General features: G+C 43.6%; 2 protein-coding genes across 4 annotated transcripts in view; one reads left to right on the top strand and one right to left on the bottom strand.

Annotated features, from left to right (window-relative positions):
• The window catches only part of Slc30a7 (solute carrier family 30 member 7), a 64,689-nt gene extending 59,011 nt beyond the window's left edge, over nucleotides 1-5,678 (bottom strand). Inside the window, exons 1-2 of the mRNA XM_032897441.1 lie at nucleotides 5,435-5,678; nucleotides 5,117-5,218 (exon numbers count right to left, since the gene is read on the bottom strand). Coding sequence (XP_032753332.1) covers nucleotides 5,117-5,218; nucleotides 5,435-5,514 — 182 coding nt within the window. The 5' untranslated portion in view covers nucleotides 5,515-5,678. The remainder of the gene's footprint in view (nucleotides 1-5,116; nucleotides 5,219-5,434) is intronic.
• A 109-nt stretch (nucleotides 5,679-5,787) lies between these two features.
• Extl2 (exostosin like glycosyltransferase 2) lies at nucleotides 5,788-26,684 on the top strand. Of its 3 annotated transcripts, XM_032897440.1 has the most exons (5): nucleotides 5,788-6,188; nucleotides 8,976-9,052; nucleotides 20,755-21,182; nucleotides 22,154-22,224; nucleotides 25,272-26,684. In XM_032897440.1, the coding sequence occupies exons 2-5, from the start codon at nucleotides 9,048-9,050 to the stop codon at nucleotides 25,755-25,757; spliced, it is 990 nt and encodes a 329-aa protein (XP_032753331.1). In that variant the 5' UTR covers nucleotides 5,788-6,188; nucleotides 8,976-9,047; the 3' UTR covers nucleotides 25,758-26,684. The 3 variants fall into 3 exon arrangements, with proteins under 3 accessions (XP_032753331.1, XP_032753330.1, XP_032753329.1); XM_032897439.1 differs by lacking the exon at nucleotides 25,272-26,684 and having other exon boundaries at nucleotides 5,788-6,147; nucleotides 22,154-22,683; XM_032897438.1 differs by lacking the exons at nucleotides 5,788-6,188; nucleotides 25,272-26,684 and adding an exon at nucleotides 6,220-6,849 and having other exon boundaries at nucleotides 22,154-22,683.
• Nucleotides 26,685-27,457: the final 773 nt, after the last annotated feature.

Genomic DNA, 27,457 nt, shown 5'->3' with positions numbered 1-27,457 from the left:
TAGTGGGGAGAGGAAGTAGAGAGAAACTGAGAGGAATAGAGGGAGGGGAAACTATAACCAGGCTATAGTATATGAAAAAGAAATCTATTTTCAATAAAAGGGAAAAAAGAGAAAATACTAGAAAGATAAGCATTCTAGAAGGAAATAAAAATTACAGCTAGTATTCCTACACTTCCCTCCCAATTTCTAAGAACCAAAGAAAGAAGCTTAATTTTTGCCTCTGGTGTTTTAGCAGCTAGCAGTCAGTATAGACAGGTGAGTCACACAGTCAATCACTCATTCTTTCCTTCATACATATACAGTAAGCTCCTACTGTGTGCCGGGACGCCCGACTGCCACTGTCACAGATGGCACTGTGTGAGCTTTACGCAAAGTCAGTGGGAGGAAGTGCACAGAACTGAGCTCTTCTCCCACTGAAGACGCCTCACCATCGTATATACAGACCAACTATAACCAAGTTCTTCTTTGAAAACGGAGGCCCTGGGTTCGGTCCCCAGCTCCGAAAAAAAAAAAAAAAGAAAAAAAGAAAACAGAGGTCCAAAGGCAGGACTTAACACTTGCTGCTACTCTAGCACATATTTCTCTGCATCTCTGTGAAGGGAAGGTTCTGTCCACACTTTAATCCTCTACGCTGGGAAAAACTCTTTGGCCTTTTATATTCAACAACCTGAAACTTATTTTTGAAGAATGAAGTCAAACATAGATGTGGCCAAGACAAAGTGCAGTTTAGGTGAGAAATAAGCAGAAATAATCCACTATCATAAAGAAATAATGAGATCGATCAATCAAAAAAAAAAAAAAAACCTGAAAAATTTTGTGTCCAAATAACATAGGAAGCTAAATTATATAAAGACCCAAGTTAAGAAAACTCTTTTTTTTTAAATCAGTATGGAGCTGAACATGACCTTTAACTTCTGATCTTCCGGCCTCCACCTTCTGGGATTACAGGATTATAGTACTGTGTGTGTGTGTGTGTGTGTGTGTGTGTGTGTGTGTGTGTGTGTGTGTGTGTGTGTGTGTGTGTATTTAGCAATGTTAGGGACTGAATCCAGGGCCTAGCACATGGTAGGCAAGAACTATTCCACAAAGTTATACCACAACAACAAACTTCTAACTCCTCCCAAGCACCAAATAATTTGTTTCGTAGCCACTGACACAAACCAATATTGAGACTAAGGATATGAAACTTAATATACAGGGTACAGATGACTGCAGCACAACAGGCAACAACGCTGAACGATTTAACAACACAATGAAAGGATAAACCATTAGGGTATGACAGAACAAGTCACCTGAATGTTACCCGAAAAAACAGAGGAGCACATCACCTAAGGACAGATAATAAGTCAGGTTCCACTAATTATTTCCCTTATGCAATGATGTATACTGACCAACAGCTTGGACAAAAGTGGTTTTAGTCCTTTAAGTGATCAGACTGGAAAGGTTCTATACGCCCAGCTTTCCATGAAATAAATGGTTCAGACACTTAAGTTATGAATCCCTAGAGCCAGGTATTCCATGAAGTGATTTGTGGCAATAAAAGGTCATAATGAAACATACTATGTATGTACTATATATGTATATATATATATAAAGCAGCTAGTAAAACGTGTATATGTGTACATAAGCTACAATGTAGCCATAGACTAAGCAGCACATATGCCATAATTATGACACAATGTAAAAAGAAAATATGAAATATTTTATAAATAGAATATATTCACTATTAACATATTATATTCAAATATAAGTTAAGATCATAGTGTTTTCAACTTATATGATATATTGAAAGTATTAAGTAGTTTATGAGATTTAAAATAATCTGTTATGCGGAATCCTTTGAAATATACACACAATTCTCAGAGGAATCAAAATGGTTATTAAATAAATTAAGTTACTAATGTTCATTTGACCTTTGTACCCCAAGCAATAACAAAGCCAATAATCTTTATGTTTACTACTTACTAAAGGTTTTGGTTTGTTTGGGGGCTTTTATGTTGTTTGTTTCTTTTTTGAGACAGGATCCCTTAGTTCTGGCTGTCCTGGAACTATGTAGATAGACCAGGCTGGCCTTGAATTCACTCCTGCCTCTGTCATCCAATTGCTGGGATCAAAGGTATACACCAGAGAACAGGTGTCATGATAACCTGGTTGAAACAATTACTTTGCTCAAATACAACAGAGCAAGAGACCAAAGACTATCATCTTTTTTCTCTCTGAAGAAGCATCTGGAACACATGGGCACTGGAAAAAATTTCCTGAACAAAACACCAATGGCTTATGCTCTAAGATCAAGAATCGACAAATGGGATCTCATAAAACTGCAAAGCTTCTGTAAGGCAAAGGACACTGTGGTTAGGACAAAACGGCAACCAACAGATTGGGAAAAGATCTTTACCAATCCTACAACAGATAGAGGGCTTATATCCAAAATATACAAAAGAACTGAAGAAGTTAGACAGCAAGGAGACAAATAACCCTATTAAAAAATGGGGTTCAGAGCTAAACAGAGAATTCACAGCTGAGGAATGCCGAATGGCTGAGAAACACCTAAAGAAATGTTCAACATCGTTAGTCATAAGGGAAATGCAAATCAAAACAACCCTGAGATTTCACCTCACACCAGTGAGAATGGCTAAGATCAAAAACTCAGGTGACAGCAAATGCTGGCGAGGATGTGGAGAAAGGGGAACACACCTCCATTGTTGGTGGGGTTGCAGACTGCTACAACCATTCTGAAATCAGTCTGGAGGTTCCTCAGAAAATTGGACATTGAACTGCCTGAGGATCCAGCTATACCTCTCCTGGGCATATACCCAAAAGATGCCCCAACATATAAAAAAAAGACACGTGCTCCACTATGTTCATCGTAGCCTTATTTATAATAGCCAGAAGCTGGAAAGAACCCAGATGCCCTTCAACAGAGGAATGGATACAGAAAATGTGGTACATCTACACAATGGAATATTACTCAGCTATCAAAAACAATGACTTTATGAAATTAGAGGCAAATGGTTGAACTGGAAAATATCATCCTGAGTGAGCTAACCCAATCACAGAAAGACATACATGGTATGTACTCATTGATAAGTGGCTATTAGCCCAAATGCTTGAGTTACCCTAGATGCCTAGAACAAATGAAACTCAAGACGGATGATCAAAATGTGAGTGCAGATCGCTCATGAGAGACACAGCCAGAATACAGCAAATACAGAGGCGTATGCCAGCAGGAAACCACTGAACTGAGAACGGGACCCCTGTTGAAGGAATCAGAGAAAGAACTGGAAGAGCTTGAAGGAGCTCGTGACCCCATATGTACAGCAATGCCAACCAACCAGAGCTTCCAGGGACTAAGCCACTACCCAAAGACTATACATGGACTGACCCTGGACTCTGACCTCGTAGGTTGCAATGAATATACTAGTAAGAGCACCAGTGGAAGGGGAAGCCCTGGGTCCTGCTAAGACTGAACCCCTAGTGCAATAGACTGTTGGGGAGAGGGCAGCAAGGGGGGGGGTTGGGAGGAACACCCATAAGGAAGGGGGGGGGAGGAGTTAGGGGGAGGTTGGCCTGGAAACCGGGAAAGGGAATAACATTCAAATGTATATAAGAAATACTCAAGTTAATAATAAAAAAAAAAAAAAAAAAAGAAGATAGACATGGATAAAATATTTGAATGGAAAATGTACCACATAGTTGAACATGGTGTCTCAGGTCTGTAATTCCAGTACTTATGGGTGGAGAAAGGTGGGTGAGGAACTCAAGCCTTAATTAACTAATGATTTTGAAGCTAACTTGGGCTACATAAGACCTGTCTCGAGAAAGAAAATAATACACACAAAAATGTAAAGCTTATCAAGTACTATATACAGTTTGTAAATAAATACATGAATGAAAAAAAAAAAAAAAAAAAAAAAAAAAAAAAAAAAAAAACAGAGACCAAGTTAGCTTACTATAAGTAACAAAAAATAAAGCACAAATGGCATAGGTTAGTCTAAGACCTTATATAACAAACCTAAAGATTCTGGGAGAGTTATATTCCCCCATCTTTTATTAGATTCTTTTTCTTTAATATTTTGTTTTTATCCCTGCATGTGTGTACGTGTCTGTCTGTCTGTGCATGTCTGTTTGTGTCTGTCACATGTGTGTTTATGCTGTGAGGTCAAGAAAAGGGTGTCAGATCCCTGAAGCTGGAGTTACGGGCAGTTGTGAGCCACCAGATATAGAGCTGAGAACTAAATTCTGATCCTCTGCAAGAGCAGCGAGCACTATTAACTCCAGCCCCTCTCTTATTAAAGTCTTCAAAGGGAATAAAATCTAGAAATGGAGTTAGCACACTTGAGAGGTGTGTTCATTCTGTTATTTGCAGAGCAATTTCACAAGCCCAGAAGTAATCCCAGAGCAAATACTTAAATACTAGTGACTTTATTTCCTTAGTCACACTGGATTCTCTTCTACCTAAATTATGACACCAGAAAACAAAAACGAACAAGCAAAAAGCCCAAAGGTGACACCAAAAGCCATCAAATCAAAATGGCATTCTCAGAAAACTGTAAGGGGTTTTTCTACTGCAGTAAAGACATGAGGAAAATCTTGAGACAGTTTCACTGTAAAAGACAGTGGCATATGCTTTGTCAAAGGTCTCTTCACAAACCTCTTCAAAAGCCATTCAAAGACCAAATTAATCTGGGCCATTCAGCTCTTCACTCTCATAATCTTAAGGGTGAAATCCGAAAAAGAAAAAAAGAAAAGAAAGAAAAACCACACACACCCAAGTTAAGTTAGCTAACAGAATTCTCCCATTTTTCCTGAGGCATAGCAAAGGCAAGCTGTTAGAAAAGAGATTCATTCCATCTGCCTCCCCCCAAAAAGAGGAGGGGGTCTGCCTGTCAGTTTTGCTTAATGGAGTTTCAGGAAATGAAAGAGTCCCCGATCTTAGAACTGCAGCCCTGCAGCCCTGCCCTTTGGTGAGCGTATGCGAGAGCAACGCAGCAAAAGTGGTAGTGGTAAAGGTAAGACAAGAACCTGCCTGTAAGAAGCTACGTGGCACTAAGCAAATAGTGGCTGGTCTCCCTCACCCTCTGCTTCCGCCCCAATCATCTTCCCCTTTGGTTACCAGTTGCTCCAGATGCCGTAGAGTAGTTCCACAAAAGCGAAAGAGAGGTTCAGGCACAGGAAGAAAAACAGGTTCCGGGATGTCTTGTCAGACAGGATGGACCTGGGTAAGAGAAAGGTGATTAGAAGCAAGCAGGAGACAAGGGGGTGGCCGGGACCCTGAAATCGGGTTCCCCTCTCAAAATCCACCCAGTCCACATGCTTCTTCCACCACAGCAGGAGGGTGACGCTCCCATCCTGGACCTCAGGCCATCCAAAGCTCCCAGCTTTGTCTCAGCCGGCCGGGCAGCCCCCTCCCAGCAAACACAGCACCCCGCACCTAAACCAGCCTGAAATCTTGCCGAACAGATTGAACTTGGGTGGCTTGTATTCATCATCCTTGATGGACAGGGGCAACATCTTCTCCACCCGGCGAAAGGCCGGGTCTCTGTCCCTCTAGAAGTGACTCGGTATGGTGGCGGCAGTGACAGCAGAGACGATTCAGACGCGGACCCCAAAGTGCTTGACGGCCGCGGCACCGCCGCGAGACACAGACACAGACACACACCCGGGAATTCGAGGACTTCCGGCCCGGGCCGCGCAACGCGTCCTGGGACGGGAAAGCGGGAGGCGGGGGCGGGGGCGGGGGCTTCGGCAGGGGCGGGGCTTACGGGGAGGAGGAGGGGCTGTAGAAGACTGCGGAAAGTCGGGGCTGAGAGCTTGGGGATCTATCACTAGCTAAGCTGGGGATCCTATCACCTGAACTCACGAATGACATCCCTGCTGGCTCTCTGCAGACGTGACTGAGTGGTTCAGGGCCCGCTGTCCCCAACCCGGATCGTCCACCACCAACGTCCCCGGATGCAGTGCAGCCCGCTCCTGCCCCTTCAGCATTAACCCCCTAAGGACCTCAAATCCCCGCTGTGCCTTAGGCAGCATCATTGAAAAACCCAGGCGGCCACATGCTGCGCCGCCACTGCGCGGGATGTGCGAGGATGGCTTCGCGAGGTCAACGCTAAGGGAGCCCACGCTACCCGCGGAAACCGTGATGCGGTACGCGATCGTTGAGTGCCTTGCAAAGGAAACTCTTAAAGGTATTTGAAAGACATCCTTTAGGAAGAGGGCCATAGACTATGGCCTTGAGGTCCGCTCCATGCTATTTCTCCCCAACAACCTCAATTGGTTGCAGCCCTGAAAACAACCGCATACACGTTCCTTTAGCATCCTTGTCATCCCAAGACAGTAGCTGTCACTATGGTCTATTTCTGGAGGTGCAGACACAAGTCGGCTGGGTGGGACACCAGGATGAAGTGATGCTGGGGATGAGAATCCCTTGTGGGCCTGGGCACACTCCAGCATCTTTCTCGGGGATTATTTAGACATGGTCAGCTAGCCGGTCAACATGAATGATTAAAAGTTGTTACCTAGAAGGGGGAACCCAGAAAGGGGGTCTGGCTTTAGGGAGGTGGCTTGGAAACTACAAAACGGAGCTTCTCGGGAATGCCTTTTTGCCTAACAGGAAGTGGAGCGTCACCCAAAGCGAGGGAGGGGTGGCCATTCAGGGACTGTCCCCTGCTCCAGGCACTCACTTTGCAGGCGGCACATTTTCTATCAATTAGACCAGCAGAGAGGTTGGAAGCCCGGTTTAGGGAAGTGGGTGGGAAGGAGGCAAGCAAAGGAGACTCCCCTTCCGATCTATGCTAACCAAGCTGCAAATAAACCCCGCTGGCCCCACTTCAATCTCCTGCACTAGAGGTGAGGCAACTGTAAAATTCTCTTCGTTGATTTTATTTTTCCATTTGGGACCTATGCCTATTTTGCCCTCGTTCTTGGAACTTTGTGGGTTGGAAGGATTTATTCTGTAACTTGAATTTTTGAAGATATATTTTGTAATGTTTTGAAATGTTCGTCTTTAAAAGCTGCTGGTAACAAATGGCTTGATTCTGTAAGTTGTAGGACGAACATGTCTCTTTTGTCTTTGCCTTTCTTGGGTTATTTGCCATTATTTTATTTAAGCAAATATTCTCAATGAGTAGCATTTACTTTTGAAGGGATACTTTTGTTTGTTGTTTGTTTAGATGAGTCTTTCAATTTTACCCACTGCATTGCTGGGGCAGTTCTAACGGGTTGCAGATTAGGTCGTTAAAGGCTAAATAGTTATTGCAATTGATTTTTTTTCCCTTCAAGACTGCTTTTTTTCAGTATGGTGGTAGGAATGATATATAGAAATAATCAAGTTTCAGCAACTGATTTCTAGCCTTCTCATCAAGGTCAGCTGCAATTTGAGCCTATGTGGGTTTTTTTTTGTTTGTTTGTTTGTTTGTTTGTTTTTTTCCGCCTTTGGAAATAAATTCTGTATTCCATCTTGCACTGTTGTAAATCTGAAATTGCTTAGCTGGCATAGGGAGAAACCCACATTACCCGTTATTGAATAGTTTTGAAAGACATTAAAGAAATTTAATTTCAGCTTTATCAGTTTCCAGAGACTCCTAGATTTACCTCCCTCAACACCCCTTTCCCCCAGAGGTAGCTCTACTCTTCAGGATCTTCTCCCTGCAAACTGTGGCAGTGCTATTTCTCATCCTTAGCCCTGGACAGCCAGCGTAAAGGTCAATTCAGCCTTAAAGGCATTTTCGTTTGCAATATAAAGCACGGAAGGACAGGCTTCAAACCCGGAAACGTGAAGTTCTTTCCCCTGTGCCTCACTTCCTTTTGTAATCTTGAAATAGTATCTGCCCTGTACATGTTAACTTATGTATAGGTGAGCATATGTCCCACATGTTAACATATGGCCCCCTGTCAAAATTGAACTCTATTGAGTATCTAGTATGTGTCAGGCTCTGTGTTGGGTTTTGAGACTATAAACTGAGATAAGACAGGGTTCTTCTCAAAGAGTTTTATGGAGAGGACAAATTAATGCAAAGAGAGAGAGATGGAGAGAAAGACAAGCCCATCAGTATTTGAGAATTGTATGGTCTTTATGTTGTGCACAAGGGATGAGTTTGAAACGGCGAGCAGAGACAGCTATTGCTCGATGAGCCTTTCTCTATATGCTCACCCACTCCTTCTTCTCCCACAGTAATTCTTATCATTACAAAAAGCGAGTGGAGGGACAATGTTTTTGATTCCTTGGCTCTGATTTAGTGGTCAGTGTTTAAGCAAGTCTGCGACCGGATGAGGTACGTGGGAAGTCTCCAGTCAGAGGTCCTTCACGCATCACAGGGACTAAATGGCTAGGGAAGACTGTAAAATAGACATGGTAATAAATTGATGAATGTATTCTATTTTAAATATTTATGTATATAGTCAGTTGCTTTAGATGAATTGTGCACACTGTATGGGGTGGTTAGATTGATGTGTGTGGAAGGTTGAAATATGAAAGCAGAGAAGATTAAAGTACGGAAATTCCTCCCATGCTGGGTCCTTTCCAGTAATAGCAAGAATGAGAAGGATACCATCTGTCAACCTCAGTAATCCCTGTGGCATTTGTCTGCGACCCTATTTTAGGCCCATGGTTTATGAGATACATCGGATCAATGTCCTGTGAAGTGTTGGTTTAAAAAGGAGTTGTGATACAGGGTAAGAGTAAAGACGCTAGGGCTAGAGATTAACTGGTGATGCAAATTACAGTCACGGGCCTTGGTGTCCCTTCATGGGTATGCTCTGGTTTCGAGTGCATCAGTTGGGATCGTCTCTGTTTACTCTGTTTCCGGACCCTCGGAGAAATCTAAAAACCAGATTGCTGCAGTGTTTAGTATCAGCCAACAAGAAAACACTCTCTGCCTTAGTCTCCAAATGTCATTTCTAGAACCTAGAATAGCAAATTTTCATTTAAAAGTCACTCAAAGCATCACAGAGAATTCTTTGCTGTCTTTTAATAGTACCAAGAGAGCCTGTTCCTATGAAGCCCTGAAGCCGTAAGGAATGCTGTTGTAAAAAAGATTAATAATACGATGAGGTAAGTAACAAGTTCTGTCTCTTTAAAAAAGCAACTAAAAAATCCAGTAAAATACATATAACACAATGTACCATCTCAGTCGTTCTTGCAGTTCAGTAGTCTCAAGTATTTTTATATTGTTGTATAACTGATCTCCAGATAAAACTATCCTCCTCCACCTGCTCCCAACCCTCGGCAACCGTGAGTGTACATCGTGTTTCAGTGACTTTGGCTGTACTAAATACCCCATGTAAGCGAGAGCAGACAGTAGGGTCTCTTTTGTGTGAGAATTTGTTTCACATAGTTTAACTTCCCTTTCGAGGCTGAATTAAAAGTCCATTGTGTGTGTATAGCGCACTTCCCAAATGGATGGTTATTTGTTCATTTGTGGACACGTGGGTGACTGGTTTTGTTTGTTTTGTTTTGCTATATATGACATTAGTGAAATACCATTATTTTAGTATGAGGTTGTGTTTTCATTTGGATGTTTTGTTGTTGTTGTTGTTGTTGTTGTTGTTGTTGTTGTTGTTGTTGACACAGGGCCTCACTCTATAGCCCTGACTAGCCAAGAAGCCACTCAGTATGCTTACCAAGTTGGCCTCTTAACTCAGGGAGATCTGCCTGCTACTGGCTCTGACTATGAGTCCTTGGGTCAAAGGCTTGTGTCAACGGCAGGTGTGGCATACCTGGCTTAGTTCAGATTTTCTCCATTGGTTGGTTTGTTTTCTTGAAACTGAAAGTTCTGGCAGATGCGGAAGCAGCCCCAGCCCTAGGGAGGTTAGGCCATGAGGACTATGAATTTTATGCCAATCTTGACTGTATAATGAGACCTTGTCTCCAAAAATAAAAATTGTTGCTGGGACAGAACCAATTAGAAAATACCATAACACCCCTTTTAAGGTGGATCCACCGAAATCATAGTCCTGTGTTAGGGTAAAATCAATACTTAGAGTTTGTTTGTTTGTTTGTTTATTTTAAGGTGGATGGAAGCCTTTCTAGGATTGAGCCATCGTGTATTGGCCTTTTGGCTAAGATCAAATGTAGTACCTGTTTTTATCAGTTTATCTAAGGATTGGGCCTGTGGCTCCACATACACACTACGTATGCACCCTGTCACTGATTGTACACTGCTGCTTCCATTATCTCTCTATATGGAATACTCTTACTGTCTGGAATAAAGCTGAAAACAGAGTCCTGTAAAACACAGTGAAAATACAGAGTGGCTCCTAGGTGAGTGGGGGGTTTGGTTCTGGCCCACCACTCTGTGCTGCAGGAAATACTTTTCATATTCTATCCTAGCTATCGCATCTACAAAATGAAGTGTGCCTATTTTATTTTCTTTCCTCTTCAAAAATTAGAAATGCTATCAGTTGGAACCATTGTCTAATGAGGAAAGATTAGACAGCTTGTGTTGTTATCCCTAGGCTAAGTGAGGGGAGGAGCTATGTCTGCCTCTCTTCCCCCACAGTGCTGGGCACATGGTAGGAACCTATGAATATTTGTTGACAGGATAGAGCACCTGGGATTGTGTGACCTTTCCCCACTAAAGGGAAAAAGCTCACACAAAAGGAAGAGCTCCATCTTAGGCTTAGTATCTGAAAATACTTACAAGCCATAATTCATGTGCACGAATCTGTTTCTCTTCAAGAAGTGACTTTGAAACTAGTTTCAGCTAGGAGGGAGAGCATTGCCGGACAGTCCAGGACTTTGTTGCCTAACAATCTTGCTCTCCTCTCCCCCAGTCTTCCTATTACTAAAACAGCTAGAGGTTCAAATGAAAAGCACCAGTGTCCTGAAATGGCAAAATTTCAAGATTGCAGATGGACTTGACTTCTTTTTGACCCAATTCTCAAACTAATTTTGCATTAGACTCTGCTGGGCTAAAAATGCTTTTCTATTTCCAGCTTTGTGCTTAGTATCCATTGATGCCTCGGGCCCTTGTACGTGTCTGCAATGTTCTTCTTAGGAACAAGGCCACCCCTGAGCCTCTTCTAGTAAGCTTGCGTTGGGTTGGTCATCTCCCAACACATCATTAGCATCTTGATCATCTGTAATTAACTGACAGTTCCAAGAGAAAGGAGCAAGGCTAGGAATACTCTTTAGCTGCAATAGTTGACACCTGTGCACTTTGACGATCAAGGGGACCTCCTTGTGTGCCTCAGTGATAAATGATGAGATTGGAGCAGGCAGGCTGTGCATTAAAAACAATTTATACATGTTTATATTTTATTTTCTCCATAAATCACTGATAGATAGTAAATTCTAATTATTGATACTGGCTCCCGGCAGCAGGGTTGAGAATGATGTTTTAAGGAGGAAGGAAGACAAGGAAGAGCAGAAAACCCAAGACTGATGAGCTTTGGTGCAGACAGGCCGGGGAGAGCGGGAAGGGAAATGGAGACACAGGTGTCTCGTGACTGATGCTCTGCTTTGAAAGCTGCCAGTGTGATTCCCTCCAACTTGATTTATCCGTAATGAAATGGCTCGCTCAACCTGGCTGCCCACAGCAGAGGGCTTGGACGAAATGTAATTGGTCCAGAAGCTGTGATTTTCTCACAGCTTGTGCTGAAGAATGACCTGGTAGAGCAGCGCTTACCCAGTCAAAGGTGATGCTGTATACATGGAGATTTTAAAAAATTACATTTTATAGTTTCTGTTTCAGAACTATGGTTTCAAAAATGTACTAAAGGCGAAATTAGGCCGTCTAAAGGATAGGGCTTAGGTGGTTATCAATGATAATGTGTGCCTCTGTGTGTGTGTGTGTGTGTGTGTGTGTGTGTGTGTGCCAAGCAGGTAACAGAAGTGAAGCTTCTTCACTGGGATAAAGTGAGAGGACAGAGAGACAGAATGTAAGAAGAGCTGTGTGGCATTTCTACAGTAACAGTGACAAGGAGGAATTCCTGAATGTGGGCAAAATCCTCAAAAATCTCCTAGGGTCAGAGAGATGGCTCAGTGCTTTAGAGCACTGGCTGTTCTTCCAGAGGTTCGGTTCCCAGCACCCACATGACAGCCCACAACCATCTGGCAAAAGATAGGATGTGCTCTGGCCTCCACCGGGCATCAGGCATGCATACTGTGCATTTACACACCATGGAGGCAAACACTCACATGCATAAAAATAAATCTTCAACAATATTCTCTTCCCAAGCTACCCTAAAACACCCAGAAAAGAAAAAAAACTTCAGATTGCAATAAATTCTAAAACTAAATTTTAATCTGTCAATGCATTCATTACTTTATTGCTCATAGAGACAATCTTGATGGAAGAAGGATTTATTTTGGTTCATTGTTTGGGAGGTTACAGTTCATCATGGGAGGAAAGGCATGGCAGTTGGTGGTTGGACCGTGCTGCTCACTACATGGGGTCAGCGAGGTCACAGAGAGGTCCACTAGACCCAGGAGGATCGATAACCCATAAGGCCTACCCTTGAGTGACCCCACTTCCTAAAGGCTCCACAATCAGAATTGAGTCACATGAACCTATGAAAGGAAGCTCAGGACCAAACTGTGACAGCCAAGCAGGTAAGAATTTTGTCTGCTCAGATTTGTTCTGCTGCCAGCCTGAGTCAGTCAGACACTCCCTGATTATCATTACCTCCTAAACCTTTGGGGAGATTCAAAGGATGATGATGTCCAACAGATGGTGCTTTCCCCCCAAGATAAATAAGCGTGTTCACCAAGAGTTTCTGTAGAAACTGAGATAGTAAAAAATATTTCCATTCAGAGTAACCGCAGAAAGATGGGGGTGGGGTCAGAGTTGCAAATGCGAACAAAACTAGCCAGAGACTTGGGCTGTCTATTACTCAAGCAGCTTGGCTACACCTTGTGCATGTCTGTGTATAGAAAGAAGCAAAGCCCAGGTTCTGGACCGAGCTCTTCTTTCCACTTTGAGATGATTTTATCTCCTGGCAGGTGACCACCCTTCCCTGAGCATATGTATTCTCTGACCAAGCAAGTCCCAATCCTGGTGTTGAAAGTAGAAAAGTAGCCTCTGTGGCTTGGGCTTGGGGTCCCATTTATGACTCTTTTGTTTCGTCACCTAATGGTGACAGCCCAGGCCTTTTATGTAGGGAAACATTTCTTGAGTGACCTCTTGATTGGACCTAATTTACATTTGAATTTATCCTGTTAACTCTTTAGGCATCTGTTGCAAAATATTAGGGCAATTGGAGATTGATTTCTTTAACGTATGAGTGCTCTATCTGCATGTACGCCTACATGCATCACAAGGGGGCATCGGATCACATTATGGATGGTTATGAGCTGCCAAGTGGTTGCTGGGAATTGAACTCAGCTCCTCTGGACAAGTACCCAGTGCTCTTAACTTCTGAATGATCTCCCTAGCCCAAGTTAAGGCAACTTCAACACAGATTTCCTCAGTCTGTTCAGCTATTCGGAGTGACAACACTGACTCAGTGAGACACAGATGTTACTGTGCTTCCTAAAGATTGCCACCTAGTTCCTCAAAATGTTGCCCCACAGTAGGACAGTGAGATGGCTCAGCAAATAAAAGCACCTGCTGGCAAGCCTGTCAACCTGAGCACAGTCCCCAGGACTCACACAAGTGGAAGGAGAGAAATGACTCCCACCAGTCGTCCCCTCACCTCCTTATGACAAGGGCCACTCCCCACACAAGACAAATAAATCTAAGAAAAGAGATACATCCACTCCAGAAAGGGTGATGGGGCGCAGTTGTAAAACCGGAAACAGTATCTGTCTCCATGTATGGAGTTCCAGGATGGACAGCAGTGAGGGAAAGTTGCACAGCACAGGTGGTATTTGCAAGAATCGAGCAAACATTTATTCACCCGGGCAGAAGGAGGCACTCTTGAGGTACGTGGCAAATACAGAGACCGGCTTGCCCCTTTGCCTCAGTGCTATTTGCATGCACGATACCTGGCCAGGAGCTGCTAGGCTGCTGGGCCATTGGCATCCGTCTGCTCCAGCTCTCATCCTGCATGTCTGTAGATGGAAGACCACGGTTTGAATCGACCTCTGCATTCCCACCTTGGGATAGTGGGGGTCGGGGGTAGGCCTGGCTGACGAAGGCCTTTTTCTGAGCATCTGTAGTCTGTAATCATCAGTTTTTACGCAAGTACACATCCTGGAGAAGGAGCCCAAAGAGAAACAGTCTGTGCTGTATCGGGCAGATCTCGCAGCGAAATGGCAGAATCGTTATCAGCCTCCTACCATCTGTGGCACAAGATGAACGCGGCAGATCCTCGTTGTCGGGTGCCAAGATGCTCGCTGTGTTTCTACCTGATGAGCCAGAGGACATTTTTTTTTGTTCCTGCTCCACTCTGGCGTATTTGTTTACAGCTTCTCTCTGCATAATCATTGCTCTTGGAGTCTGAAGAAACTAGCCCTGAGAAAAGAATCCAGCAGCACTGCTTCTGGCGACCGTTGATAAATAGCGAGTCTTAGAAAACTCAGATTCATGGATTTGTAACTCACAGTTCGTTCACTGTGAATTGCTTTCTTTTTTACTTTACCTTATGTCCTCATTAAAAAACTCCAATAATGATCACCCAGAAACCGCTTCGCTAAGAAGTTTAAACATTCCTCAACACCATAAATCAGTAATTCCACTGCTCAGCACTCACCCAGGAGAAATGATAACAAATGTTCACGGCAGCAATACTGTTAATAATCCAAATGTGGAAACAACCAAAGTGCCCAGCCATCAATAAATAGGAAAGCAAAATGTGAAATATCTGTATAATAGTGTCTTAGTTAGGGTCTTATTGCTGTGAACAGACACCATGACCAATGCAAGTTTTATAAAGGACAGCATTTAATTGGGGCTGGCTTACAGGTTCCGAGGTTCAGACCATTATCATCAAGGAGCATGGCAGCATCACAGCATCCAGGCAGACATGATGCAGGAGGATCTGAGTTCTACATCTTCACCCGAATGAATGAAGGAATGAATGAAGCCAGGAACAGACTGAGCATCCCCAGGCAGCTAGCAGCATATGCAAACCATCACAAATAGAATGTTATCTAGCAGTGAGAATAGAATGGGGATGGGAGGCAGGGGGAGTGCAGGAAGATGCTTCACTATTTAGTACTTACAGTGCAAATGTGAGGGTCTTCAGGGCCTATATACATATCAGGCAGGTATGGTATCCCCTCACCTCACCCCCCACCCCATTCCTTGTGCTCCCTCCAGAGGCAGAGACAGAGTCCCTGGGGCAAGCTGTCTGTCTAGACAAGGCAGATCTGCAAGTTCCTGGGTCAGTAAGAGACCCTGCCTCACTTAATAAAGGGGATAACTGAGGAAGACACCTAGTGTCAGCCTCTGGAGTTCACACACATGTGCCTACCCACATTCAAGATGCACATGCATACACACACTACATGCACATACATGCCTCTACCTGTGTATGAAATTATTATATTTTTGCTAGGTAAAAGGAGTAAGACAAAAAGCCATATAAGGTATAGTTCCGTTCACAGAAATGACTAAACTAGGCATATTCATTGAGACCGGAAGTAACTCTGTGGTTGTCTGGGGCTGGGGAAGGAAGAGATTCATGGGAATTGAAGGGACTGTCCTGAGTTCCCTTGGGACACTGAAAGTGTTTTGAAAGTAAGTCATTGGCACTTACCTGCATTTTCAGCACTCAGGATGCTGAGGGAGCCCAAGTTAGAGTTTGAGGTCAACCTGGGCTACATGGCAAGACCCCATCTTTAAAACAAAAACAAAACAATAACAACAACAACAAAAACCAAAACCAAAAACAAAATGTTGCATATCCTCCGTGAGGATGTTAGAAGAACAAGATGTTCATGTTCTTTAGATGGATGTGTCATATGCAATATAGCATTCCTGCTGAAGCTATAAAAATGTTTGGTACACAAAGAGTTAATTTTTACATTCCTTGCCAGGTACTTTAGTGACAGCTATGCTGTAGTAGGCAGGCATGCTACCCAGAAAAACTGGCCTTGGATCTGATGCCGCTGCCATGTATCCCACTGTGGCTGCACAACCTTGGGCAAGTGTCTCTCCCTAAACCCTAAATCTATACAGTGAGGCAAGTAAATATTGGGGCATCTTTGACAGCTTTATCCCGTGTTTGCACATCACAAAGACTAAAAGGAACACTCAGGCTTCTCCACCTTGCCACTTTGGGCGTAACAGGCCAGGTAACACTCTGCTGTGGGTGCCATCCTGCTCACTGGGACATCTACCCTCTAGATGGCAAACAGTATCCCCACTTCCATTATGACAACCCAAAACATCTCCGGACTGGGCCAGCTATTGCCTGGATGGTACAATAATCCCTGGTTAGAAAACCTCCTGTGGGCTGGAGAGATGGCTCAGTGGTTAAGAGCACTGACTGCCCTTCCAGAGGTCCTGAGTTCAATTCCCAGCAACCACATGCTGGTTCTCAACCATCTGTAATGGGATCTGATGCTCTCTTCTGGTGTGTCTGAAGACAGCTACAGTGTACTTATATATAATAAATAAATAAATCTTAAAAAAAAAGAAAAGAAAAAAGAAAACCTCCTGTGTAGGATAACAGTCTATCAAAATAACCAAAAGGTTTTGCTTCTTCCCTTGGGTGCCCAGGCTCTGCTGCACACCAAGCAGGGAAGGATGGAGCAGAGCCAAGTTCCAAGGTTCGAGTCTTCCCCTGGGGTGTCTGGACCCCGATGCACACTCCTGGGGGAGGAGAGAGGATGAGGCAAATCTGGAACAGATGGATCAGCAGGATTCTGGTCTGGCAGTGAACGCTGGAGGGAGGAGGTCTCATCTGAAGATACCAGTGTTACAGCTTTTTAGTGCTACAGTTCTTTTAGACAAGCTTCAGACAGCTCTCTCAGACGGTATTCGATGAAACGGGTTATGCAATGCAGTTTATTGGGGTGAACAGGGACTATATAAACCTTGGAAAGTGGGAAGGGCTTCTTCTTAGGGTGAAATTTCATTGGCTGAAGTTTAAGGTTCTGGGGCTAGCTCATTTGCATACAGAGGCTCCCAGGAAGTTGAACCTGTAATTTTGCAAAGGATTATGTGACATTCCTCAGGTAGAGTGTGGGGGTTGGGGCTCCCCAGATAAGGTAGAAAAGAGGCAAAGGAGCCCTCCGTTTTTCAACTAGCTCAGAGGAGCTATCCAGACATGGTAGACTTTCACTGAAAATAGCAGGGTTTCCCAACAAGACAGAGCATCAATAAATATACACAGATATGTGTATATTTATTTTTAAAATGGAAAAAATAGAGAAAAATTGGGATTGAGAGCAAGAGCGAGGCGGCCGGCCTTATTTACTTCTCACGTCTTCACATCTCACTGATGTGTTCGTTCTTGTCCCGCTGAGAGCACAAGCTATGAATGAGGTGATAGGGTTGGTCTTTAGAAAGAAACAAAACACAGGAAGCTGAACTGTTCTCCAGAGTGCATCAAGGTTGGCAATGGGCCTACAAGAGTGCTTGACTTCAGCTGTTCTCGAAGTAGTATGCCCCTGGTACTGAAGTTTAGAAAGTCCTCTCTCTTTTGCACTTCCATGCAAATTTTAAAATTTGCATAATTTAATTGCTGCATTAGTTAATACACGCCAAATGAAATATTTATGACCTATCTCTAAAGACATAAATTATTCAGATCTCCAGAAACCTTTCGGATACAGGTAAAGTAGGGGATTAGAAGGTGTTTGAAGGACAAGACTTGTGTGATGGTACAGGGGACAGACTCCAACTTTGGTGTATAAAGGTGACACTGTCAGTCCAGAGTGTGTTTGACATTGTCAATAATTTGCAATTATCTATAATAATAAATCTAGTGTTCCTTAAGCGCCAGCCACCTTGGTTGTTTGAGATATGATCTCTCTCTCTCTCACTGGGACATGGTGTTCACCCACTAAGCTCAACTGGCCAGTAAGCACCAAGAACCCACTTGTCTGTCTCTGCAGAGCTTACCACACTCAGCTTCTCACAGGAGTGCTGAGGGTCAAACTCGGGTCCTCAAGCTTGTGTGACTAACGCTTCATCCACTGATGTGTCTCTCCCAGACTCTCATATTCATTGTCATCCTGAGAAATCTGTTCTGTTGACTTAAAGGTACTTTTGTGTTGACCAGAAATTCCTAGTTGACTTTTTTTAAATCTAGTCTCTTCATTAGTGAATTTCTTTGAAGAATCTATTATCCCAAATCTGGGTTTTATACTTGTAGACTAGGCCTCTAAGGTGTGAGGACTGACCCCAAAGTGAGGGAAAAAGCAGACATTTTATCTAGACTGTACCTGGTTTATCTTGAAATAATATTAAAGACTCAGGTACCTGCCTAGAGCAGGGTCTGAGAGCAAAGCCTAGGGAATCCCCTGATTTTATCTCTTTACGGTGCGCTGGGAAACTATGCAGGGAAGCCTTGCTTCCTACTCAAAGACAGCCCTAGGGGTTATATTGTAAGACGGTTACAGCTACGGCAAGCTGGATTCACCTACTGGCAAAGTGGGTACGAGACAGTTACCAAAATAACAACGTAAGGACATGCCTGAAAAGCTTAGTGGAGGTTTGTGGGTGTAATAAATCGTCTGGAAATCAGAAGCAGGGTTAATTAAAAACCATCAGTGTTGGAGCAGGAGGTAGCAATCCAGGAAATGACAACGTGTGGAGCCAGAAGATAATTTCTAAGTCTGTAAAATTGACAGGAAGATTTAGCCCATACGCTGGCTAGGTTGATTAGCTAGAACCTTCTGCCTAGTGAGGATACAAGCTATCCTCTTCGGCTGTGGTCACCGCTACTATGGTTAGCTCAGGAAGAGTACTCTGTTTTGTTAGAGATAAGGTCTTAGTCTATATTAGATAGCCCAGGCTGTCCTGGAACTTGCCATCCTCCTGCCTCAGCCTCTTGAATGCCAGGATTGCAATGTGCATCACTGTACCTTGGGATCTGTGCTGTGAGAAGCACAAGAGCCACCCTGGGGGTCTTAGTTACTGTTCCATTGCTGTAGAGACACCGCAGCCAAGGTAACTCTCACAAAAGATTACATTTTATTTGGATCTTGTGTACAATTTCAGAGGGATGCTCTATTACTATGGTGTGGGGAGCATGGCTGCAGGCCGACAGAGGTGGTGCTGGAGAAGTAACTGAGAGCTTTACATTCTGATGTCTATAGATAGCAGAGAGAGAGAGAGAGAGAGAGAGAGAGAGAGAGAGAGAGAGAGAGAGAGAGAGAGAGAAAGGGGGAGAGAGACAGAGAGACTGATAGAGACAGACAGAGACAGACAGAGACAGAGAGACAGAGATGAGAGTGGGGTGAGAGGGGGAAAGAAGGGAAGGAGAGGGGGAAGCTGGGGGCGCAGGGGGGACTTTTGAAACTTCAATGCCCACTCCCATTGACACACTCCTCCAACAAGGCCACAGCTCCTAATCTTTTCAAACATTTCATCAACTGAGAGCTACGTATGCAAATATAGTACCTATGGGGGCTGTTTCCATTCAAACCACCATGATCCCCTACTTCAACATGCATGTGAATCCTGGCAGAACAGCACGGCCTACAGGCTTGAACAGCCTGGCAGACAGGCATGGGCTTCCTGGATGTGAAACCTAGTGCTGTTGTTCAAGTTGGTGAGTAGTCCCAGAAAAGTTACTGCATCCCCACGAGTTATCTAAACTGTCAAATGAGAAATGGAGGAAGACAAAGGTGGCGGAAGAAGAGGGAGGGGAGGAAGGGGAAGGCTGTGGTTACCGCCTGCACATATCAAGCTAGACAACATTCTCATCATGAGTGGAGGGGCCCATGAGAGCTAGTGATAGTTGATACATCAGGGTGAGAGAGACATGGTTTTCCTTTTCGCTTGAAGGGTATGGCCCCGGAGGTGGACTATACTCCAGGGATAGACCCAAACTTAGGCACGTATGGTCAGCACGGATTGGTCTCTGTGAGTTATAGCGGGACTTTCTGGACCCACCAGTGGTGAAAATAATGCCAGCGACTTACTAACTTTTATTATTGCTTAGGCCTTAGCTTAGGCTACAGCTCAGCTAGCTGGACTGACTTAATCCTATTATCCTAGGTCACGACCACCATTTGACTAGTTCTTTAACTCTCTCAGTCCGGGTACATCTGACCACCTCAGTGTCCTGCTGGCAAATCTCCTTGAGTCTGATTCTTCTCCGTGAGACCCTCTCTCAGCCCAGAAGGCCCGCCCTCTCTTTCCTGACTAACTATTGCTCATCAGCCCCTTATTAAGCCGACCAGCAAGTGAGGAAGGTGAATGTCCACAAAATACTGAGGCAGGGGATGACCCCTAAGAATAACAATACCGAAATCCTCCCAGTACTCAGCAGACTGCGCAGAGAGCAATTAGCGATGGAAAAATACAAAGACAACCTTCACGCAGTGTACAAAAAGGTTACCCCAACAGTGGGTTCTTCTTAAAAAGCATAAAAAGGACCTGAAGTAGTGTTGGAAGTGGTGGTAGACCTGGGAGGAGCTGTGGGGCGGAGCTGTGGGGCGGAGCCATGGGCGGAGCTGGGGGTGGGGCTATGGGGCGGAGCTATGGGGAGGAGTGGGAAATGCTTATGATCCAAATACATTATATGACGTTCTCAAAGACTTGGTAAAAATACATTTTTAAAAGAATGTAAGACTACATATTTTTTTTAATATTTGTCAGGCCAAATCACTTTACAAAAGAATGTAAATCCCTGACAAAAGTGATCAGTGACTTAATTGAAACAGTGACTGTATTATATTGCCGTCTACTCCAGGGGTTGCCACATCTGCAAACTTCCGGGAAGAGTCATGGGGATCCGTGTGCTCCGGTTCTCCCTGGTGATCATCCTTGTGTTGCTGCTAGTAGCTGGAGCTTTGACCAACTTACTCCCCAACATCAAAGAAGACAAGATGCTCACTGTGCGTAGGGAAATCAAATCCCAGAGCAAGTCGACCCTGGATTCGTTCACTCTCATCATGCAGACGTACAACAGAACAGACCTCTTATTAAGACTCTTAAATCATTATCAGGCAGTACCGAATCTGCACAAAGTGATCGTGGTGTGGAACAATGTGGGAGAGAAGGGACCAGAGGAGTTGTGGAATTCTCTAGGGCCTCACCCCATCCCTGTCCTCTTCAAACCACAAACGGCAAACAAAATGAGAAATCGACTCCAGGTCTTCCCTGAGGTGGAGACCAACGGTGAGTCAAAGTTGATCTGATAGGTCTGACAGGGCGCCTGTGGTGTGTGGGCGGACTTCCGGCTTTCAGGGAAAGCACCATTCAAAAGGCACTTTGAAACACTTAAGAAGGAATTTCCAGATTTCCAACAAGCAGCTTCCGGGGGAGGGGGCAGAGGGGGGAGGCTTGCACGGACATCTTATGATGATGACAAAGGGGATAATGTCAAAATATTTGTAGAAGGTATGCTGTGTGGCACAGTACACACAAAGTGTATATTACTCACTACAGGAAAAGTCATAAGATGGCAGTCCTAGTCGGGGTTACTGCTGTTGTGATGAGACACCATGACCAAATGCAACTGGGGAGGAAAGGGTTCATTTGGCTGACACTTTCACATCACTGTTCATCACTGAAGGAGTCAGCATAGGAGTGTGGAGACAGGAGCTAAAGCAGAGGATGTGTGTTTGGGGTGGGGTGTTCCTTACTGGCTTGCTCAGCTTGGTTTTTCTTTATAAAACTCAGGACTACCAGCGCAGGGAGTGGCACCATCCACAGTGGGCTGGGCCCTCCCCTCTCAATCACTAATTAAAACAGTGCCCTACAAGCTTGGTTACATCCTGATTTCTAGAGCCATTTTCTCAGTTGAGGCTCCCTTCTCTCAACTCAAGTTGACATAAAGCCAGCACAATGACATTTACATTTAATGTATGTGTAACAGTTTCTCTGGGTATGATTTTCTTAAAAGTACCTTGGCTTTGTTTAAGCGTGCATTAGTTTCTGGATGGATGGATTATAATTGCATGATGGTATTTTCCCCTCAGGCAGAACTTTTTTCCCCCCAGGAGACAAATCTCTGTCGGAATACATTTTTTGACTTAGTAATTGGGTTCCGAAACAGTCAGTTTGAACGGTCTGTGTAGACACAACTGCATCTTCCTGCGTTTTGCATCTCCGTCTGTTCAGTGTCTCTTTTCTTCCTTTCCTCACAGCGGTGTTAATGGTAGACGATGACGTGCTCATTAGCGCCCAGGACCTTGTTTTCGCTTTCTCAATCTGGCAGGTAATGGTCCTATATTTTTCATGACACCGTACGGGTAAAGTTTAATCCATGTGATACCTAACCAGGGCAGCTTAGTTTTTTTTAATGGAGGCTACTGAAGACAGTACAGACAGTATCTAACACCATAGCTGAAATCGTCCTAGGCCAATCAAGATTTTCAGAGCTTAGTTAAGACAGCATGGAAGTTGGCTTTAACATCTTCTTGTACTAGGAGGAAAAACTGGAACCACCTTCCAAGAACAATGAAATGATCTGGTACAGCCAAGACTACAATGCAGAAAAGTTTCCCCCAGACCATCTGTATCCCAAATGCCAAATGTATTTGTGTACTAACAATGTAAGAAACTTGTTATACAAGAAAGCGTTCATTGCCTCAACAAAATTGCATACTAGCTGTCTTAGTGTTTTACCGATGTGAACGGACACCGTGACCAAAGCAACTCTTATAAGGACAACATTTAATTGGGGCTGATTTACAGGTTCAGAGACTAAGTCCGTTATCATCAAGGCAGGAGCATGACAGCATCCAGGCAGGCATGGTGCAGGAAGAGCTGAGAGGTCTACATCTTCATCTGCAGGCCTCGAAGAAGACTGATTTCCAGGCAGCTAGGACTGGGGTATTAAATCCCATGCCCACAGTGACACACCTATCCCAACAAGGCCACTAATACTGCCACTCCCTGGCCCAAGCATATATACAAACCATCACACTAGTTGAGCCCATGTTGAGAAATTCTGAGGTCATATTTCTGTACCATTGTGGTGGCAGGTGTTTGTTTCGGCTTTGTTGTCCCTAAATGCCAGCTTGAATGAGCTGGCATAAATTGCTTGCTAGCTCTCCCACTGAACAAATACTAATAATAGTTGAGCTTCACAAGCTATATTACGGATTGCAGAAGTGTGCAGATCTTCTGACTGAATGCTGTGCTCTCCTAGTTGCTCATATTTGTAAGTCCTCCCTAAGGCCACCTGCCACATAACACCACAGGATAGGAAGGGCAGGCGGTGATGGTGCTGTGCCAACACCAGCCTTCTAGAAGCTGCTGATTTCAATTTCATGCCTACCTATTGATCAATGAATTGTACTTTTTTCTATGCTAACAGATTTTTCCTGCCCCCAAATGAAATCGTCTTAGGCAAAAAGTTATAATGTAATGCTTCATCTATGAGACTTCCACTTAAGGTTTTGGGGTTTTTTGTTTGTTTGTTTGTTTGTTTGTTTGTTTGTTTTTAAATCACTCTACCCTAAATATAAAGATAGGATCCCGTACAATGCAAAGAATGTAACGCCTCTCTCCTTGGCAGATGAAACTCAAACTGGGTGAAGTTCACATAATTCACAAGAATGAATTAAACTTGCAAATTTTCAATCCTGTAAATTCAGTGTTTTCTTTTGTTTGTTTTACCTTTGCTAACTCCCTCCTTAATATACTTATTTTTGCTACTATCTGTTCATATCCCTTATCTGAATGTATATGCATATGTGATTTATGTCATATTTACTTATATAAATTCCTATTTTTGAAAAGGAACTTATAAATGGATTTTAATAAGCTACTAGTTATTAACATGACCAGGATAGCCCCCCAATAATTGAAGCAGAGTCCCATGGATTTTTTTTTAAATCAGCTTTAGCTCAATAACTAGGCAAATTACTAATCTATTTTTCTATATGCTAGACTGCTCAGTTCCCCAGCTGTGCTCCCCAAGTGCTTGCTATTTGAGTCTTGCCCTATTTCTGCTCCTTCAGCCTGTCCTCAGGACCCACTTGTCCTGACCATGTGCTCAGGATCCACATGGCCTAATGAATGTAGCCTTCCCCCTCTCTCCATCTTTGTCTCCTTCACCTGCTTCCTCCTCCTACTTCTGCTCCTCCTCCTCCCTCCTTCCTCTTCCTCCTCTTCCTTTTCCCTTCTCCCTTCATTCCTCCTTCCTTCCCCCCCCCTCCTTGTGGTCCATACCTGTGTCTCCCAGCCAGGTAACTGAAACTCCACCTACCTCTGTTCTCTGCGGTAATTGGCTGTAGCCACTTTAATTTAACCAGTAGCTTTAAATTTAGAAGCAAGGTTTACACAACAAAGGCTAATATGCAACCGGATCTTGAGAGCCAGTATTTAGCATTTGAATACATATCACTTAAAAGAACTATCAAAAAAATCTGAGAGGGATAAGATATAACATTGTTTAAAATCAATATTGACTTTTAAGAACATTAAAATCAACATTGAAAAGCAGTAAAAAAAAAAAAAAAATCAATTCTACAGTTGGGTGGTGGTAGCACAAGCCCTTGATCCCAGCACTCAGGAAGCAGAGGCAGGTGGATCTCTGTGAGTTCCAGGCTAACCTGGTCTATAGAAAGAGTTCAAAGACAGCCAGAGCTACACAGAGAAACCTTGTCTCAAAAAAGAAAACCAGGATCACTTACCTCCTATCTCCTATAATAATATTCTTGAGAGCAAGCTTTCTTTCTTTCTTTCTTTCTTTCTTTCTTTCTTTCTTTCTTTCTTTTTTTTTTTTTTTTTTTGCTTTCATTTTTTTTTATTGTTGCTGGTTTTGGGGGTCTTGGGTTCATTTGGGTGGTTGGTTTGGTTTTCTCAGAGAGGGTTTCTTCTATGTAGTCCTTGCCTGTCCTGGAACTCATTCTATAGGCCCCCTGGTCCTCCTGACTCTGCCTCCCTAGTGCTGAGATTAAGGGTACATGCCACACACACCAGCACGATCAAATTTTCTTAGAGCAAACTTTGAAGGACTAGACTCCCTGGGGATTAAAATTTGTTTGAATCAGATGCTAGAAGTGGGAGAATATTTGTAAGGTAAGCATTTTTCAGAGAGTTTTTGGTTGTGATGGAATTTAAGCTGTAAGCTTATCCTGAGACAAACCGTCTAGAGTTAGGGAAAGTTAGGGTGAAAAAATAAGGAAAATGCAGAAATAAAGAATAAGGGAAAGTGGACGAACCAGCTACACCTTCTGTAATACATAAGCATCTCTGTCTACGTCCGCTCTGAAGAAACACCACACTCAGGCGCTCCTTTCCCTCTCTTTTCAGCAATTTCCTGATCAGATCGTAGGATTTGTACCTAGAAAACACGTCTCTACTTCCTCCGGCATCTACAGTTACGGAGGCTTTGAGCTGCAGACTCCTGGGCTTGGGAACGGCGACCAGTACTCCATGGTGCTCATCGGAGCCTCCTTCTTCCACAGCAAATACCTGGACCTCTTCCAGAAACAGCCTGCAGCCGTCCACACGCTGATCGACGAGACCCAAAACTGTGACGATATCGCCATGAACTTCATCGTCACCAAGCACACTGGCAAGTCTTCAGGGATATTCGTGAAACCTATAAACATCATCAATTTGGAGAAAGAAACCAATGGGTATTCAGGAATGTGGCATCGGGCAGAGCACTTCCTGCAGAGATCCTACTGTCTGAATAAGCTTGTTAACATCTACGGTGGCATGCCCTTGAAGTACTCCAACATTATGATTTCCCAGTTTGGCTTTCCATATGCCAACCACAAAAGTAAGATGTGAACCAGAAACAAACAAACCCAAAACACCTCTTGGTTTTCAGTGGCTTCTCCATGCTGTGTGTTCTTTTGCTTTTTTTTTTTTTTTAAAGCAACACCGTGAACTTTTATCTAGTCCACAAGTCTGTATAATAGGAAAAAAAATATGCAGTACTTCTCAAGTATAAAACACATGGACTTCAAAAGCCAAAAAGCCGACCTTACCAGATAGTATTTCTTGTAAAGAGCTTTTGTCCAAGGCTGTAATTCCTTGGCGGTAATATTATTGTTTACATCTTGAGGCTGCTTTTGTTGAGCCCTGGCATTTGCCTTAAGGACCTACAGCGAGCTGCTTCCAGAGACTCAAAAGAGACAATTTTCAGCTTTTCAGTGAAGGTTGATTGTTTTTATTTGAAGCCTGAAATGCCTGCAGTATAGGGAAAAGCCATGTGAGGAGAGTTTAGTCTGAACCCAGTGTTGAGAATCAGGAACATTCCTGGTTGCCAGTGTCCTTTCTGGCCCCTCTAAGCAGAATTGACTGAGCCCAGCATGGTTTGGACAAAGCCGTCAGTGCTGGTGTTTTTGCTGTTATGCCTGTCGTGACTGGGAGTGTTAAGTTTTCATGGCTGACTATTGTTTAATTGTTTGGGGTTTTGTTTGTTTGTTTGTTTGTTTGTTTGTTTTCGTGAACCTACTCTGCATGGATCACTAAAATGTGCCCGCCATGTTTCTTAGATGCAACCTATATGCAACAAGGAGTCAGTGTGTTCCTGTAACCTGTCACCGTGTGTGACATTGAGAATCGACATTAGTTCTTATATTTTCCAGAATGTGTTGAATAAATATGTATAAATAACTTCTGAAAGAGCGGTTAAATAGAAGCTAGCAGAAATTTAAAGACATAGTATCAAAGATCTTTATTATTAAAGCAGAGGCTATCTTGTGAGTATTACACAGAAGTGTTTCCATCCAGAACCCATGATTTTGTTAGGATGTTTCAAGCCCCGAGGCACTATTCATAACGATGAAATTTCACTTACATAGTTGCAGAAAATAAAAAGGACTGAGCCCTCATGTGGGAAGGCTGTGGGGTACCCTCAGGAGTTCACCGCTCCTACTACACGCTATGGGAGCCAGTGTCTGCGCCCTTCCTGGTGTCCTTTGGTTTGACCTGTTCACCACTACTGAAAGGATTACCCTATCAGGCATCCCAGTGTCACTTTTCTTCTTCTCTTCATCTAAGGCCTAAACATTCTCAAAAGGCGTGAAAATACAATACTGACAGCCGTAGTTCCACTACAAGATCTTCCCACAGTCAGTTCAGTGTCTGTTTGTCTAACAATGGCGTGTGTGTGTGTGTGTGTGTGTGTGTGTGTGTGTGTGTGTGTGTGTGTCTTAATGCAATCAGAAATATATTTCATTTGAGTTCATTAAAAGTCATGTCAGTTATCTGCTTTCTCCAAATTTGGTAATACATTTTTTTTGCCTCTTGGTTGTCCGCTGTCAAATAAATAAACATCAGTGGTCCACCGTGTTACTAGCTAAGCAGGCTGCGCTGGTGATCCGTGCCATGTTTCTCTGTGCTCTGCAGTACTGCTCACAATGAAGCCGAAAACTTGTGCTCACCAGGAATGTTTCCTATTGGGAAATATAGTCCTGTGTTTGATTTCCTGCTGTTCTAAAATTTTGTTTTAAATGTGACATTAGAGCATGTGAATTAGAGTA

Source organism: Rattus rattus, chromosome 3, assembly GCF_011064425.1.
Source record: "Rattus rattus isolate New Zealand chromosome 3, Rrattus_CSIRO_v1, whole genome shotgun sequence".
Lineage (NCBI taxonomy): Eukaryota > Metazoa > Chordata > Mammalia > Rodentia > Muridae > Rattus > Rattus rattus.
Note: the sequence above shows the minus strand (reverse complement) of the source record. Positions and strands in the feature narration are given on the sequence as shown.

What these genes read in the sequence shown, in the direction of transcription:
- Extl2 (XM_032897440.1), top strand. An exon ending in CCCTGAGGTGGAGACCAACG is followed by an intron (nt 21,183 to 22,153) that starts GTGAGTCAAAGT and finishes CTTTCCTCACAG; the next exon opens with CGGTGTTAATGGTAGACGAT. An exon ending in TCGCTTTCTCAATCTGGCAG is followed by an intron (nt 22,225 to 25,271) that starts GTAATGGTCCTA and finishes CTCTCTTTTCAG; the next exon opens with CAATTTCCTGATCAGATCGT.